Consider the following 16704-nt stretch of genomic DNA (forward strand, 5'->3'; position numbering starts at 1 on the left):
CATTCAACTGTCCGATAATGAAACATTTGTTGCATTTTCAGACAAAAAAAACTGTAAATTGTTATGTATGACACTGAAGAGTTTTACTTATTTATGATTCTCCAAATCAGTGATTGAATGAGAAAAGAAAAGAAGAGAGAAAAGTCATGAAGAGAAGCAGAAAACACCGAAAGACAAAGCAGGTATAACATTAATAATCCACAGAAGTTATTTATCAGACTCTGAAGGAGCACACTTGAATGAATCCAGCCATTTTGTTTTGTAAAGTCAACAGCTCCACAGGAGATGAAGCAGGAGCGAGAGCTGAGCCCCCCACCCAGTCCCCCAGCCTGCGGGTGCAACTGCATCCCTAAAATGTTCCTGTTTCGCAAAAAGGGCAGGAAGCAGGAGAGGCAGAAAGAGGAGGAGCAGCTCCAGCAGCTTCAGACAGAGAGGAGAGAAACGGAGCTGACTAAGAAGGAAACCACCCAGAAGAGAAAGAAGGAGAGGCAGAGGAAGGTAATTCAGCCTAGTGATTAGTTCATCATGAAATGATATACTGGGTATTCGCAGGTCATTATAAAGCTGTGTTTAGCAGATTCTCCACAAGGGGGCGCTATTAGCATTCGAAGCGCTGTTTTAAGTCTCACTGAAAAAGTTCACAACAGCAGGATTGCACTAATGCATGTATGTTTGTAACTGTTAGTTATAGATTTCAAGAATATGAAGTGATTTGCTGCTAATAGGCTAACTGGCCATTCCAGTAATACTGAGAGTTAGCATTTACTGAAGAATTCATTATAAAACCTACAAAAGTAAAGAATATGATACTGCATTGTCTGTCGCAAGCTTGCTTCAAATGCCTGCATTTATGTAGGGCTGGCTAAAGTAGTGTTGAACTCTACTTTGAGAAGTGAATGTCAACCACCGCTAGTTTGGTGCTAACATAACATTGAAGCGTTGACAGACTTGAACATTATCTTAGCAGTGGAACTCACACTAATTATAAAGTGAGAATTTCTTCATTGCATACTGCTATTTAAGTTACTGTGTAGTCTGTGACCTTATCTCCTAAAATTTTTTAAAATAATTTCATAATTAATCTCAGAATTTGGAGCAGGAGAAGGATAAGGAGATCAGGGATCTGGAAGAGGCAGTGAGACTGCTCGAGGAGGAGATTCAGGGATTCAGAGAGAGAAAGAAAGAGCTGAAAAGAGAGCTGAAGACCCTGAAGAAGAAAATAGCAGGAGTAGAGATGGAGACTTCAAAAACCAGACAGACAAAGCAGGAATGGAAGAAAGAGATGGAAGCAATGAAGGAAAGAATGATACAGGAAGAAAAACAGAGGGAGGAAAAGAGGACGGGACAAAGGGAGGTCATCTGTAAAGAAATAATCATTACTGTAGCCAAGACAGAAAGAAAAATGGAAGAAAAGAAAGAAAAGCAGGATGATAGGAAGATGGCTACAGTCAGTGAGAGGCAGGAAGTTGTAAAGGAGAAGAAGAGTGAAGAAGAGCTGCTTGAGGAAATGGAGAAGCAGAGAGAGGAGGAACAGCTGAAAGAGAGGAGAGAGAGTCAGGAGGCAACAGAGAGCAGAAAAGAAGTTGTGATCGAGATAGAGAACCTACAGGTGAGACTCAAGCCCACCTTCTAAATGGGCCTGTAGAAAAAGAATACAGGGGTGAAGAGTGGTCGGGGTTAAAAACAGCGAGCCTCATTCACCAACCGTTCTTAAAAAGAAATTTCTTTCTAAAACTCACCCACGCAGTATTCATGTAGATTCTGACATTCAGCCATCTGTTCTTATTTGGGATTTTTTTAGGTAAGAACAGAATCTATGCACACTCAAGAGCAAAGGTGTGAACAGTCTTTAAGAACACATCATGAACCTGACAGACTTTTTCTTAGGACCTTTCTTAAGAAAAAATGAAAGAAAAAAACATAAGAAGATAGTGGTGAATGAGGCCCAGTGTCTTCAACTTACTTAACCCTTTAAAATCCCAGGCTTATTACATTCTAAAGCCTTTTTTCAGTAACTTCTGGGCTTCAATGCAAACTGGCTGAGCTATGCTTACGATGTAACAGTGTGTAATAAAGCTTTGGACCCTGGCCATTTAAGAGGTTAATCCATTTGAACCTTGTGCTTATTATTCGGTAACTACTATTAATTTTTATGAGTCTACTAAGTGCCATTATATCATCATTTTTAGCCAATATGTTGAAACCAAGACAAAGTCATATTTCTCAGCAGCTGATGTCTGGATGGTTGTTTAGATGCACAGAGTTCTAGAACTCACACATTCTGTTTTGTTGTGTTGAATAACTCTGTTGGTAACGTGGCTTGATTATATAATATGTAAACAAAACCATGTTTGAATCTCTCAGATGGAGCCTGCAGCACCCAGCACGTCTAGGAAAAATGTGGTGCAGAGAGTGCTGTCCAGTGTTCTGTCCAGTATTCACTCTGGAATTCAGTCCTTCATAGAGGTAATTGCTTCCTCCCTCACTGTGCAAAAAGATGCATTTACATGATATTTTTCATGGAAAGCTGCCATTGAAATCTGCTCCTTTTATACAATAAACAATAAACAGTATTTCATTCAAGGAGTCTCACCATTAAAATTTGTTGTTGTACAGATTCAAAAATTAATTGAGCATTTTATTTACTGAAACTCTGTATATTTTTGTTTGCTTACCTTTTTTTGATTCTGCACTGCAGTTCCGGAAAAAATTCTCAATTCAGCCTGTTCAAGATGAGAAAGAGGAGCTTAAGGACAAGTCCCCATCTCGTCCATTGGTGCCACTCGGAGCTCCGGTTTGTCTTTTTAATTTTATAAGCATAACAAGTAGATTAAAATATTTTGAAACGTCTCTTTATTTCAGCATTTTACACCTTGGCTCTCTCACTGTCCGCATGGTGGGATGCTATCAAGTGTAAAGTCATCTTAATCGTGAATATCTTAGGGAATGATGCGAATGGATGTTTTTATGTTTTTTTCCTTCCACAGACTGGGGTCCTGACTATACGCATAAGAAGCTGCAGAGACTTCAGGAAAAACAGTATCCTTAGAGTTTATTCCAGTCTCACTGTTATATGTGTAGTCTGTGGGTTTGTGTTGATATCTAGCCATGAAACTATAATCGGTTGATTTTGTCTGCATGGATCAATTGTGCTGGTTCTGGTTTGGCTGTTTTCCTGACCCCTGCACCAGCACGTATACAGAAAGACACTCAGTGTATGGTGAGGATCACTGTTGGGAGAATGGTGAAGTGCTCCAGACTGCAGCCCTTCGAAGACAACCTGACCTTCAGTGAAGTGAAACACTTCTCCATACAGGTTAATATTACTTATTAGTGTCTTCTTCTTGTGTACAACAGATAAATAAGTAAAGTTACAATTAAAGATTTTATTAAATTTGTATATCACTCAAATGATATTAATCATTCTCAATGCCATCTTAAGGGTCGTATCATTACTGTATTTACACAAACAAATTTTATTGGATGGGCGCTTGAAGGGGTGAGGGATAGAGTGAATTTAGGTGTTCACTTCAGCGGCAGAAGTCACAAATCAATGCAATCTGAAGCAACTGCCTTTTCAAACCTGTAAATATGCAATATAGCTTTAAGATACTTTGAAATGCTTAATATTTTAAAATCATAACATTTTATTAGCAAACTACTCCTTCTGTTACACAGGACTGCTGATACAACTTCATTACTTTACTCTTCTATTTTACTAATTAGTCATTTAAAGGCTACACAGCTAGCAGCAACAACAAATAAAGACAATACACTATGATTCTAAACCAAACGTTATAGCTGTACAAAGAAATGATTCACAAAATGCAAGCTATAGGGTAAAGCACTGCAATGCTCACATGTCATACTTCTTATTTTAATTTAGCACAATAATATTATTTACCACAATAATTGTGCAAAAGATAATCGTTTGTTTCAAGTTGCATTATTATCCAAACAGAGTAAGTGGCTGCTCACATGATTAGAAACTGCACAGATGAGAAGAACTGCTTTGCCAAAATAATTGAAATCCTTCTGGGCTTTCCTGACTGTGTTTGCAGATCCAAAAAGAAGGGGCTCTAGGGGTCCAGGAGTCCAGTTCAGTGAAGGTGGATTTAATCTCTTTTGGTGGTGATTCAGCTGCCCCCAAACTCATGGGCAGCACCACCATCAAGCTGCAGGAAGTCCTTTTTGTGAGACACACCCTCATTCACACATCTGTAGAAAGTTTTCTTTTAAGCCACTCAGTGTCTCTAATTACCAATAATGACTAACATAATGATTCTTTTTTTTCCAGCAGAAATCATCGGTTAGCCAGCAGATTGATTTGAGGCTTGGAAACAAAGTAAGTCATGCTTTTGAAATATTACATGAATTTTTTCTGTTTATGTGAAAGAAAAGAGATGTAAGATTGATTTCTTATAATTTCAGAAAGTGTGCAAGTTGGATGCAGACCTGACTTTTACATACGGGTCCTTTGGCTATGGGTACTCTCACCAGGTTGGTGTTCAGAACAGATGCAGATTGTACTGATATCTATAGAAGTGTGGTGGTCATGTTGTTGCTTATAGTAAAAGAAGATCTTGATAGTGAGCACATTGTTTTTCTCTCACTACAGATGAAACATCCTGGAAGAAAGATGAAGAATCTGGTGGAGGAGTCCCTCTTTCTCCGCTGCCCACCTCCTGAGGACAGAAGAGATCCACACTAGTGAGCTATATAGACATTCTTTAAAACAATGACTAAAATAATATTTGTATAAGCATTTATATTATAGAAATTACTAAAGAGATTTTTCAGTTCTAAAATCCAATTGGACGAGCCACACATATGACCACACATTTCACTTGAGTTCTGTATCATTATTCTTTAAACATTATCTTGTTTGGCATCCATAACCTGCAGTTAACAAACTACATTGCTTAGCAGAAGAATTTTGTACTGCAATTATTATTCACAGTAATGACATACGTATATTTTATTATATTGTATTTAGTTGCTGTTTTTCAGTGCAAAATCACTGTTACATACAGCCTCTTGTGTCTTATATTATTAATGAAACATTCAAAGATCTGTCACTATCAGTAAATAATAGTAACACTATAATTCATCATTTATTTAATGTTTGTCTGATATTTTCAACAAATTGACATATTTCTCTCTCTCTCTGTCAGCAATGTGACGACCCCTTGCAGACCATCCTCGGTCAACATCATGTCATCTCTGATACAGCGAGACGCACAGAGAGACAATAAATGCAGAATATCAGCTGGCATAATGAACTGCATGGAGAGGAGAGGCAGGTCAGTGTCGAGCTTCATTAAGGCCTAAGCTGAGACTAGCATGAAGAAGCCACACAATGAACTTGGTCTAGACCAGGGCAAATTATATAGTGATTCTGTGCAGTAATTCATACCACATAAGAGTAGAGCTGCAACCGACATCTGTTTTTATAAACTAATCAGCTCATTATGACTTTCTTTAGTCAGTCACTCATTGAAAGAAATAAAAAATGCAATTATTAGCCTCCCAATAAATTAATATTTCACAATATTATACACAATGTTTTACAAATTAAAAATACAAGGATTATGTCTTACCATATAGTTTAAATCGTATTTAAAAAAAACCAAAAGGACTTTTATCAAGGGCGCAGCAACAGATCTGCATTTCCCTCCAAAACACTGCTTTACTCAGTGTGAATGGGGCAGAAAGAGTAATGGAACAACACATAAACAAGTCTTAAATGGCAGTACAATCATTATGCAGGCAGGTTGATTTTACAAGAACTTTGCATTGCTATTCAAATGATTTATCCTCTAATGATGAAGCAAAAATAAATGAAATAGTTCTGGGTGGTTGGTAACAATATATAATGAAATCTGATATTGCTAACCACACAGAAACAGTTTGGTCATCATCTGTGATATTCTATATACAATTTCTAACCACTTGGTGGAAGTGGGGGTTGTCCACCTACATCCAAGGGAGCTTGGCAAGTAAATTTCTAATATGGATGGAATTAAAGTATGTATAGTAGACACTTTCTTGGATATCACATAATAATGTTAGTGCAACATCAAATAGAAAGAGGGATGGCAGGTTTTACAAGGGGTGGTGGCTTTCGTCATAATCAATGAGTCATTCTGCCATGCTGGGTAAGATCATCAGATAGAACATCAGATAGAGAACCCTCTTTTTAGATGACCTTAAAGTGGTGTTGCCATATTTTTCTTTTCCTGTCGTGCACAGCCTTGTACTGTAGTGTCTACCATCTACATTTTCCCTTTGAATTAAGTGATGTAAATGAGAAGTGGAAACACTTTCAGTCTAATCTAACTAATTGATAATTGGATTCCTTGCAGTCTTTCATTATCAGTGTTATCAGTGATTTTGATCAGTCGTTGCAGCTCTATATAATATTTAGGAACAGTTTAAGCATTCCCAGTTTTGATTTAACTTTCGTGAGAATCCTTGTTATGTGATAATATTACAAGTTGAGAAAATCTAACAATTTATAACTCTTTATGGTTTTATTTGTGTTTTTCAGGTTGTCACAGCTTCATAAAGACTTGGAGGACTGTGAGACAGGAGAGGATAGGGTGCAGTTACTGGAGAGTTTGATCTTGAAGACAGGAACTCGCACCAGCTCTCCCTGTAAAACGAACCAGAGCACAGAGGTGTGTGGGATGGTGGTGCACACCTCTGTATAACTCCTGTGCTAGTATGGTGTATTGTTGTGTTAGATACTACGCTAAAAGCAAGGTAATGTTGTCTGTGACAGATCCGGTCTGAAGAGGCGGAAGAAAGGAGAAGAGAGGAGAATAGTGAAGATGGAAAGGCAGAGGAGACAGTTAAAAAAGGAAAAGCAAAATGTAAGGTGAGGAAGTAAGGCAAGGCCTCGCAGTCTCCTCAGCCAGCCTCACTCCCAGTGTCATTCTCTTATGGCCTCCAAGTCTCCTCTGGATGAAACTCTGGTATAAGTTGAAGGTTTGATTATTTTAATTACATTTTTCCATGCATGGGAAGAAGCGGACAATTCCTGAAGCCCCTGTCTTAGCCACAAACGGACACACCAAATGTATACATCATTCTGACTGTGGCTGAACGTTTATATATATTCAATCATACATATAAGGGTATACTAAATTCACATATTACCTAGAGAATATTTGGTAATTGAATTAAGAAAGTCAACATCAGAAGAAAAATAACATGCCTTAACTTGTTGTTAAAAGAGAATATCGGTGTGTTTTTTACCACTGGATTTACAATAATGAGCAATACCAGGATCCCAGTAGGAATAAGAACTATTTCTTAATACCTGCAGTATTCAGCCTTGTTAAAATTCTAATCCATGAAAAAATTGGCATTAAAGGGGTGGGCATTACACTGTCTCTTTATGTATTTACTTATTTGATCCATGATCTAATTACGCACAAGTCTTTACCAGATCTTTGTATGTCTCATCCAGAACACAAAATGACCAGCCTACGACTGACTGCTGGTGAATCCTCCTGAGCCTCATATACAGGTACACGGTGCAATCTTTTTAACCTGATATTTCCATGCATGGATAGAAGTGGTCCATTCCTGCAGCCCCTTTGTTGGCCACATTTCATAGCCTTTTAAGCTATCAGAGAGAATAGACACATGGCTTCCACTACATCCATCCCAATTCTTATAAGGAATTTGGACTGTTCTGCCCCACAGTACAGAATGGAATGTGGTGTCTGAAGCTCAGATGATGATGAGCCCCAATTTTCACAGCTGCCCAGCCAGATTTCCAGTCTCCTGCTCTGATGGTCTCCCCAGTCTCCAGCTCAGCCAGAATCACAGTCTCTCTTCCTGCATTGGCTCTCATCAGCAACAGCACCATCCTGTTTTCCGCCTACTCAACATTCCACACACCTGCAGCTGAATCAAAAACTCATTTACGAGATAACAAATACCTCTAGCTTTGGTCTCGTCTTTTGCAAAATCTTGTAATTCTCATGTTCAACTTTCTCAGTGTTTACAGTTCTTCGTTTTTCTGTGATTTGGCCCCTGCTGTTTTCAGATTATGGATTTTTCTTGTCTGCCTGCCTGCCTGTGGACTGACCACTGCCTGTGCCCATGACAATGAGTACTGGAAGCCCCATTGAAGCTGGTCAACACATGTGGCCTGCCTACACTTCTAGTTTACAGATGGCACTGATCCAGTACCAGGTATTGGAATTTCGTTGATGTCAGCAGAAAATTCCGCATCACATATTAGAGAGAAAAATGGAATGAACCCAATCCAATCCTTTAACAAATCTCTAGCTGAATAGCTACATTTCCAACTTCTCTCTTTCTCCGTCTTTATCTATGTATCTCTCTCTCTCTCTCTCTCTCTGTCTGTCTCTCTCTCTCAGTAATGTGATGACTCCTTGCACACCACTCACAATAAACTTCCACTCCGATTTTTATGTTAGGGTTTTAGAGTATACTGCTTATTCAAAGGGATTGGTGGAAATTCAGAGATGGTAGCAAAGAGCTGAGAATGAGTATAAATATCCTTTATATTTGGAGTTTGTGTGCTTGATATTTTTAATCAATGATTTACAGTAACTGATGTGTGAACATCATACAGAGGAAAATACATTATGTATGGGCCTTAGAAAACAGTATTATGTCTAACAAACAAAATATGAGGAACCATATTACTACCTGTACTCATTGAAAAGAGGGGTTTTTTTGTCCATATAAAACTGCACGGTATAAGTAATGTTTTCTGATGGCGCCATTAAACAAGATAAATATACAGGATTAACATGATGAGCCTATGCAGACAAGCGCTATAGGAGAGTTAGTTAGGACTTTTCAATAGAATACTGTTAGGAAGACGCGGGACTTTCTCATAAATAGCTGTAGTTTCCGGCCTCGTGTTCAGTCAGTTAGTTGAGCGTGTAATGTTCGGATGTGCGATATTTATGTAGAAACCAAAGTGTTCTTATGTAGAACAACGTGGAACTTCTCTGGTACACAATCAGATAAAAAGTGACTACAGTTTAAACTTGTCCACTCCCACAAAAAGAAGGAAGAATAGAAGATAATTCAAAAATGAAAAATCAAATCAGGACCCTAATCATGAAAAGAGAAAAAAAAACAATATAGATAAAGAATTATAATAAAATAAAGAACCAGAATAGAGATGAAGAACCAGTATTATATTATACAGGGAGATTCACTCGAAAGAGGCCCCAAATATTCTGTTGTAACTCCCGTTAGGATGAAGCAATCTGAACCAAAAAAAACCCTACATACCTTGACGTATGTGTAATCGATTGCATTACATGTGATGCTGGGAAGTGATCTCCGTTTTCTGCCAGACACATGAAGGGGTACAGGGGTATGCATTCGGAAGTTGCAAATGGAGGTTAAACGTCACAACAGCTGTCTGGCGCCTTCCTCATCACTTCAACGCAGGGGCATCCCGGCTTGTTCAAAGCTCCATATACTGAGGAGCTCATTCCACATTGTTTCGGTCAGATTGATTCATCCTAGATAGAGTTATTACAGAATAGGCCTCTTTCGAGTGAATCTCCCTGTAATATATATACTAGAATATAACTAGAATATAGTAAAAGAAGCAGAATATAGATAACACTAAAATGCATTTGACAAAATGGTTATTTTTATATGTACAGTGCTAATTATGTTGCAGTTTATGACGCTGATTATTGTCTTCTATATTACATAATGTATTATTATTATTGTTGTTTTTGTTGTAATATTATTATTATTTTTATTGTTGTTGTTGTTGTAATTATTATTATTAGTTGTTACTAGGCCTATTATTATTATTATCATGTATAGTCTCTATGGTGGTGAACTTATATGTGTATGTTTCCTTAATAACCATAACCAGAGTTCCACTATTACAAGTCACAGAACCTTTTTGCTGCTAATGTCCGTTTGTATGTATTTCGATGATGTGTATCTATAGTGGAACCCAGTAGAACCTTTGCGGAGGGTGTAGAACGAGCTTTTATGATGCTTGTGTCAGTCAGTGCTGACACAGAAAAAAAGCATTCACCTCCAATCAAATAGTAATGGTTAATGGATAAATATAAAGCTGTATATTTAAATTTACATTTTCAGCTACAAATCTGGATTTTTTCACTTTCAACACTTTCCTGAAGAGATTTTATACAGCTTACTTCAGGAAAAAGATATTTAAGTGAAAACTCAAGGCCAAAAACTCACTTAAAAGGTCTTATACAAGCTACCACTAGATTTGTACTTTGAAGGTTTTAAACGAAAATGGAAGAAGTAAAATTTATTTTTTTCTCCGGACTTTTGTAATGAGTACAAATACTCAATTTTAACACATCTTCCAAAATAATATCCACAGATTTAAACTTTTGTTTTAAAATCTCAAACTTTGTTGTTGTTGGTTTCCCCCCCTTTCAATGATGCACATAAAAAATACTGTGCTAATATCGATCCCTTGTGGAAAATGCTACATTGTCTGTTGTGCAAACAGGATTCTGCTGTAATTTTGATAATCTGTTACTAGTTTGTTTTAGTTATGCTTGATTTTTTTAGACAGTAATGCATTTAAAATGATGTGACTGCTAAACTGGTATAACGCACACATTGCTAATGGCATCCACTTGTGGAGAATGCTACTTTGTCAGCAGGACAAAAATACATTAACATTTGTGTCTTATCAAAACAAAGCTGCTGTGGGATAAAGTCGGTAACTATGTGTAATGGTGTAATCTGGTAGGTTACCTGTATTTCTTTCCCTGATTTCTTGTTTTTTATGTTTTAAATCTCAGGGCTGTCTAACATGGCGGGTGAAGCACTTCCTAACACAGCAGCAGGTCTCTCTTGGAGCCTGATGACTCGGCTTTGTCACGGACGTCTCCCGTTCTTGCAGAGCCTGACTGATCGGTATGTACGCAGGACTGAGTGGTCCAGCCAGGATTTAATTCAATTCAATTTACTCTACATAAACAGTATCATGCATACACAATATACAAATGTATGTACAAGTATACGAATATTAAATATACCTATCAATAACATTGCTATGCATACAAAATAAAATATCTACACTCCTTGGCAAAAAATTGGCCAAGCCCAAAATGGCAATTGTTAAGCTTTTGATCTTAAAGAAATAGATGCAGTAAGTTAGTGTGGAGAGCTTTTCGCCTTTATTTTCTTTAAATATTGAAATTTTGTGTGTAAATTTGCAGAAGTCTTTTACAGAAAGAAGAGTCAGTATTGAATCGTAAAGATTGTGACCACCGTATCACACAAAATCATCGTTCCAAAGCTTGGAGAGGTTTTGAACGTGGACTCTCAGACGCTTTTCTTTGCAAGCCCAGGATCTTCATGTCATTCTTTGCAGTCGGTCACCAAAGATGTAGTCAGTGCCATTGTTGAGACTATCGGTGGCTCTCTTGATGAAAAGGAGGATTCTCACATGGTCGAGCTTCTTAGCAATGTGATGGAAATGGTTGAGCTCCTGCATCCAAACATAGGTCAGTCGAGCGCCTTCATTCATCACTGCCTGTTGAGCTGAGGACCGAGAAACCCAAGAAACAGACATCTGAAGATCACGCACTTCAGAAAGAGGTGATACTAGAGATCTGCTCCATGAATGAAGCTAAAGAACTCAAGAGGGAAAGTGTGACAGATCTGACTTACCCTCCCAAGATGTGCATCACAATCAGGGAGTTAGTTGAGTGAGGACTCTCGAAACAAGGCAGCTCAGGAAGGAGTCAAATCCTACTGAAGTCTTCAGAGAGCTGCCTTGTTAGTTCTTTCCATTTGCTCACGAGTGCTCACACCAGCCAGACAGATTCAGTGTGAAACCAACTCCGTCTGAATGCTCAGTAAAGGCATTTGCAATCGTCGATTCTGTCATTGATGGAATTTGCACATATTTTGCGCAAGAGCCTATACTTCCATCTCAAGATGCCAAAAATCAAACATCTTCAAAAAGGTAAAGATAATTTTGAGTAGTTTTACTGTGCTATTTTATCCGTGATATTAATTGCATTATATTAGTAGCATAATATTATATGCATATTAGTATTAACATTTTAATTGTGATAAGACTTAAATGATTACGAGGTTGATAATATGATTAATGTCTCACATCACAGAGATCCAAAAAGGACAATAATGCCAGATCTCATACTTCAGATCAGGACCGTTTGCAGAGTCATCGCACTGCTGATATGAGTAAGTTGCATTGTTAATCTAGTTTATATATAGTTAGATTTAATAACGTGCAAAAGGGGTGAAATAAATGGCAATGTACTTTAAAAGTAGACATTTCATAGATAATAATATATCCATTTCAATTATTAGGTAGGCAAACACTGAATGTGAGATTTTCTCTCTGCAGGTGGAGCCAACAGTGAGACTTCAAAAAAGGAGAAACCTGGAGACCTTCCATTTGCACCAGGATGTTCTCCTGCTTCAGGAAATGAGCTGCCTCATTCCTCTGTAAGTTTGTTTATCTAATCATCATCACTTCTTCACCTCTCTTCATGCTCTCGTTAGGCTGATCCTGCCAGAAAACAAAATCACTTATCACAGTTATCCTGACGACACCCAGGTTTACTTCGCTCTCTCACCAAATGACTGTGGTCCCACAGATACTGTGTGTCAGTGCTCAGTGCAAATCCGGAGTCGACCAAAGGAGGATAGGTTCCCCATTTGAGTCTTGGTTCCTCTCAAGGTTTCTTCCTCTTGCTGTTGGGAGTTTTCCTTGCCACTGTCGCCCTCGGCTTGCTCATTTAGGGCTGGACCCGGATTTTCTCTAAAGCTGCTTTGTGACGCTCGTAAAAAGTGCTCTAGAAATAAATCTTGAATTGAATTAAAAGATCTGTCAACATTTCCTCCAGCTAAATAAAGACAGGAGTAATATTATTTGGCAATGAGGAGGAAAGACTGAAGGTCAGTGAGCACTTCAGAGCTCCAATGATTAAAGACCAAGTCAGAAACCTGGGTGTACTAACGGATCCAATTAAACCTTAAATCCTGCCTGAAATTTTAGTCCAGATCTGAATTTTGGCTAAGAACCTTCTGTTCCAAGCTCAATGTGACCTGAACCACATAAGTTTACAGTCTAAAATTGATCCCACTCCAACAGAATTCTGCCCAAAACTGACCCAAAGTGGCCAATCATCACACAACGTACCAAAACTAAAACTCTAAAACTCTCTTAAAACTCTATTTCTTTGAATAGAATGTATTCAACATAAAGCAGAAACAGGTTTGGCCAAAATATGAAACATAAACGTCTGTTTAGCTGCAGTAAACCAGCTCGCTGCTGCTCGAAGCTGGAAACAGCTGCCAGAAGATCTCTGATCTGCCCCTCATTTGTCCATCTTTGAACTCTTCTTTTTATTTTGTGTGTCTTTCACACTTTCTCTTTAGACTTTGCACTTCTTTTTAGTTCCTTTTATTTTTTATTTCCCCCTTATTTTATTGTGCTGTTTTTATTTTGCTTTTATTTATGTAAAGCACTTTGAACTGCCCTTCTTAAAATAAACTTGTAATAAATAAACATGACTCCTGAAATCTAATTAAACCTTTAAATTTATGATTCATCTGTGGAAAAAAAGGTTATCTATCTATCTGTCTATCTATCTATCTATCTATCTATCTATCTATCTTGCTATCTGTCTGTCTCTTTATCTGTCTGTCTCTCTATCTGTCTGTCTTGCAGATGCAATAAGACAAAAGAGCAGTTCCATACTTTGATGTTATTATGGGCACTAAAGAGTCGCTGTGCATGTTTACTAAAGTATTTTCATTAAACAGTTGGTGTAAAATTTGGCTACAAGCTGTTTTTGCTCTAGAAAAATCATATATATAAAAAGGTTCTATATAGAACCTCTACAGCACATTCTCCATTAATCTGAAGAACTATGTCAGCATACAAAGAAAGTGCTCATGGTTCTCGACAGGAACCCTTGTCTGTACTAAAGAACCCTTGTGATGTGATCTCTCTGTTTGGTTTTTGTTAGGATGCTTACATATTTTGTATGAGTTGTAAAGAATGTATTGTTTTTCTTAGGAAGTCCAGTAAGAAGAGCATTACAGTGATCAAGTCTGCCTTGTAACAAATGCATGAACAAGTTTCTTTGTGTCGCTCTGAGGTAGAAAAGGCCAAGCTTTAGCAATATTTCTCAGATGACAGAAAGCTACTTTAGTGACAGTGGGATAAACAGAGCCCAGAGTCTAAGAACACATCCACAGAAACCATGAACTGCCTATTACCTAAATATGATTTAAACCATTCTAAAACTGTGCCTGAGAGGCGACCCAGCATTCAAGACGTTGGAGTAGAATCTCACGGTCGACGGTATCAAAAGCTGCCACTAAGGATTTTGGCATCAGTGCTGAGTCTGAGGTCATTTACAACGCAAACATGTGTCTCAGTACGGTTATAACCAAAACTGACTGAAACTTCTCGATATTTGATGCACATTATTTGTTTGAAAACAACGTTTTCTAAGACTTGCTTAAAAAAAGGCAGGTTTGAAATTGGTCCTAAAATTATTAGTGTGGAAGGATCCATGCTACTGTTTTTTTAGCAGAGGCTTCACCAAGGCAGTTTTAAAAGCGTCTGGAAAGCACCTGTGACAGAGAACAATTTACAATAGCTAAAACAACATTGTGAACATATCAAAAACTATCTTAAGCATTGAAGTGGGAACAGGGTCAGATCACACTTTTTATGTTTTTACTGCGTGAATCTCGTCTTAATGGTGATATGATCTCCGTGTTTAACCCTGTTACTCACTTTAACTCTGATCTAAGGACTCATCCCTGTTATCCAGTAATATTTTGATGAACATAGCCTTTAAACATTTCATGTAGTACACTTTTAAATTTTAAACACTTAGTTTGATTAATACTTTATCAAAAACACCAACGAAAAAAAATAGTTTATTTTAGCCTCGAAACTCTTTATTCACAGAGTGCCAGGAAGTGGCGACTGCCCAGTTCATCACACTGATCAAGCTTCCCTGCCATTAAGGACATCTACACCCAATAGTATAAAAGAAAAGTGTGCAGCATTAGGAAGGATCTCTCTCATCCATCACACAGAGGTTTACATCCATCCCATCTGGAGGAAAACTAAAAATAAAAATACATAAAAATACACACCCTATTGCTGCTGTGGACCAACAGCTGTCTCTTTTCTCTGCTCTCCTGAGCTTCATGGTGCTGTAGTGTATAGTTACTGTATATGTACAGAAAAGGTATCTATAATGTTTGTATGGTGTGACTGTATTTATTAATTTATCTGTGATAGAAGAAATGACAGCTGACTTGACTGTGTGAGCATTCTGTTCAGTAAGTTTCTCTAGAATGGTGCATTTCACATATCTCCTCTCAATGACTTTGTTTACATAACCAATTAATTATGCAGAAATGTTATAAAATGAAATATGAAATATTCCTTTTAGGAAAAACTTATTCTATTGTGTGAAGTTAAGGAACATTTTGGCATTGAGTGGCTAAGGAAGCGGAGGTGAAGCGTAGTAGTTAGTGTATTTGTGCTCTAGTCGTGACACTGTGCCTAGCACTGCAGAACACAGAATAACAACGAATGATGCACTCATGAAGAGCTGTACTGGTACATGACCTGCTAATAACACTCTCTCGTCTCTCTCTACTCTCTCTCTCTCATGTAAAACATGTCAAAGCTCACCAATTCAGCCTAAAAATATATTTACATAGTAACAAGAAAATTAACTAATTTTATTCAACCTAAATAAATACACTGAATGATGATGAAAAATGATTTATGACTATTTGGTATATAATCCTACACAAATATTATAAAGTGGACCTCGGTGAACATCACTATTCCTTTTCATTCCTCCTAAAAAATTGTTATTATTTCAGCTCCATTAAATATCAGCTCTGCCAGTTTTCTTCCAGCTACATTAAGACAGCATTCAATTATGTGAGGAACATGTGGAACAATTTCAGGTTCACCGTACATCCTGCTTTTTAGCCATTTCCAAAAGAAAAATAACATAAGAACAGTGATTCGTTTAAAAATATAATAAGTTTAATGCAGGCTAGATATTAAAAGTGTTAAACGTTTTTGTTCTCCTTTAAATGTTTTAGTAAAGCTACATTTCTCTTCTTGGGCTCTGGATGATTGTGCAAGTGACTAAATCCAAAGCAGTGGTGGAAGTAACAAATCAGCTGCTGTAGATCTCTGTTAGTGAACTCACAGCTGCTCTGTGATGCTGTTGGTTACATTCTGGTTACCTTTCACTGAGTGTCCTGCTTTATTTAGCTTTAAACTACAATCAGCTACAGACTTTTGTTTAAACTTTCCTTTAATCTGACTTTAATTCTTCATGTAAAAAGCCAGATTCACCTCAATCAAACTAATGATACATGCAGTAAACACTGGTCAATACAAAAGTACTTAATAGTTTAAGTGTTTGTGTTTACTTCTTTATCCAGTCGCTATAATTCTGATAATATTTCATCATTTATACTAAAGTTAAAAGTTTGTACCTTTTTACATTTAGGAATACAGTCCTATGCAACACTGAGATTGGGACTTACACTGGAATATGCATTTTTCTGCCAATTTTAAATGTTTATACAATTTGTGTTTATTGCTGAGATACACATACTGGAAAAAATGCAAAACAAAAAAATATAAACTCTGCCATAACT

At 37.4% G+C, this 16704-nt stretch overlaps 2 protein-coding genes and 1 long non-coding RNA gene across 3 annotated transcripts in view; all 3 read left to right on the plus strand.

Moving 5' to 3' along the window:
- Positions 1-239: 239 nt before the first annotated feature.
- On the plus strand, positions 240-10855 carry LOC118815042 (C2 calcium-dependent domain-containing protein 6-like). The gene is made up of 16 exons (XM_036580973.1): positions 240-335; positions 1088-1609; positions 2365-2466; positions 2699-2794; positions 2988-3039; positions 3192-3316; positions 4062-4193; positions 4298-4345; positions 4432-4500; positions 4619-4710; positions 5175-5303; positions 6551-6680; positions 6785-6880; positions 7475-7534; positions 7714-8208; positions 10809-10855. The coding sequence occupies exons 1-14, from the start codon at positions 240-242 to the stop codon at positions 7484-7486; spliced, it is 1701 nt and encodes a 566-aa protein (XP_036436866.1). The 3' UTR covers positions 7487-7534; positions 7714-8208; positions 10809-10855.
- Positions 10856-11834: 979 nt separating this feature from the next.
- On the plus strand, positions 11835-12461 carry LOC118814999. The gene is made up of 3 exons (XR_005007773.1): positions 11835-11980; positions 12144-12222; positions 12389-12461. It is a non-coding gene; the product is annotated as an uncharacterized LOC118814999 (long non-coding RNA).
- A 3518-nt stretch (positions 12462-15979) lies between these two features.
- LOC118815043 (histone H2A-like) overlaps positions 15980-16704 on the plus strand; it is a 1219-nt gene continuing 494 nt past the window's right edge. The window contains exon 1 of the mRNA XM_036580975.1: positions 15980-16003. Coding sequence (XP_036436868.1) covers positions 15980-16003 — 24 coding nt within the window. The remainder of the gene's footprint in view (positions 16004-16704) is intronic.

Source organism: Colossoma macropomum, unplaced genomic scaffold, assembly GCF_904425465.1.
Source record: "Colossoma macropomum unplaced genomic scaffold, Colossoma_macropomum, whole genome shotgun sequence".
NCBI classification, from domain to species: domain Eukaryota; kingdom Metazoa; phylum Chordata; class Actinopteri; order Characiformes; family Serrasalmidae; genus Colossoma; species Colossoma macropomum.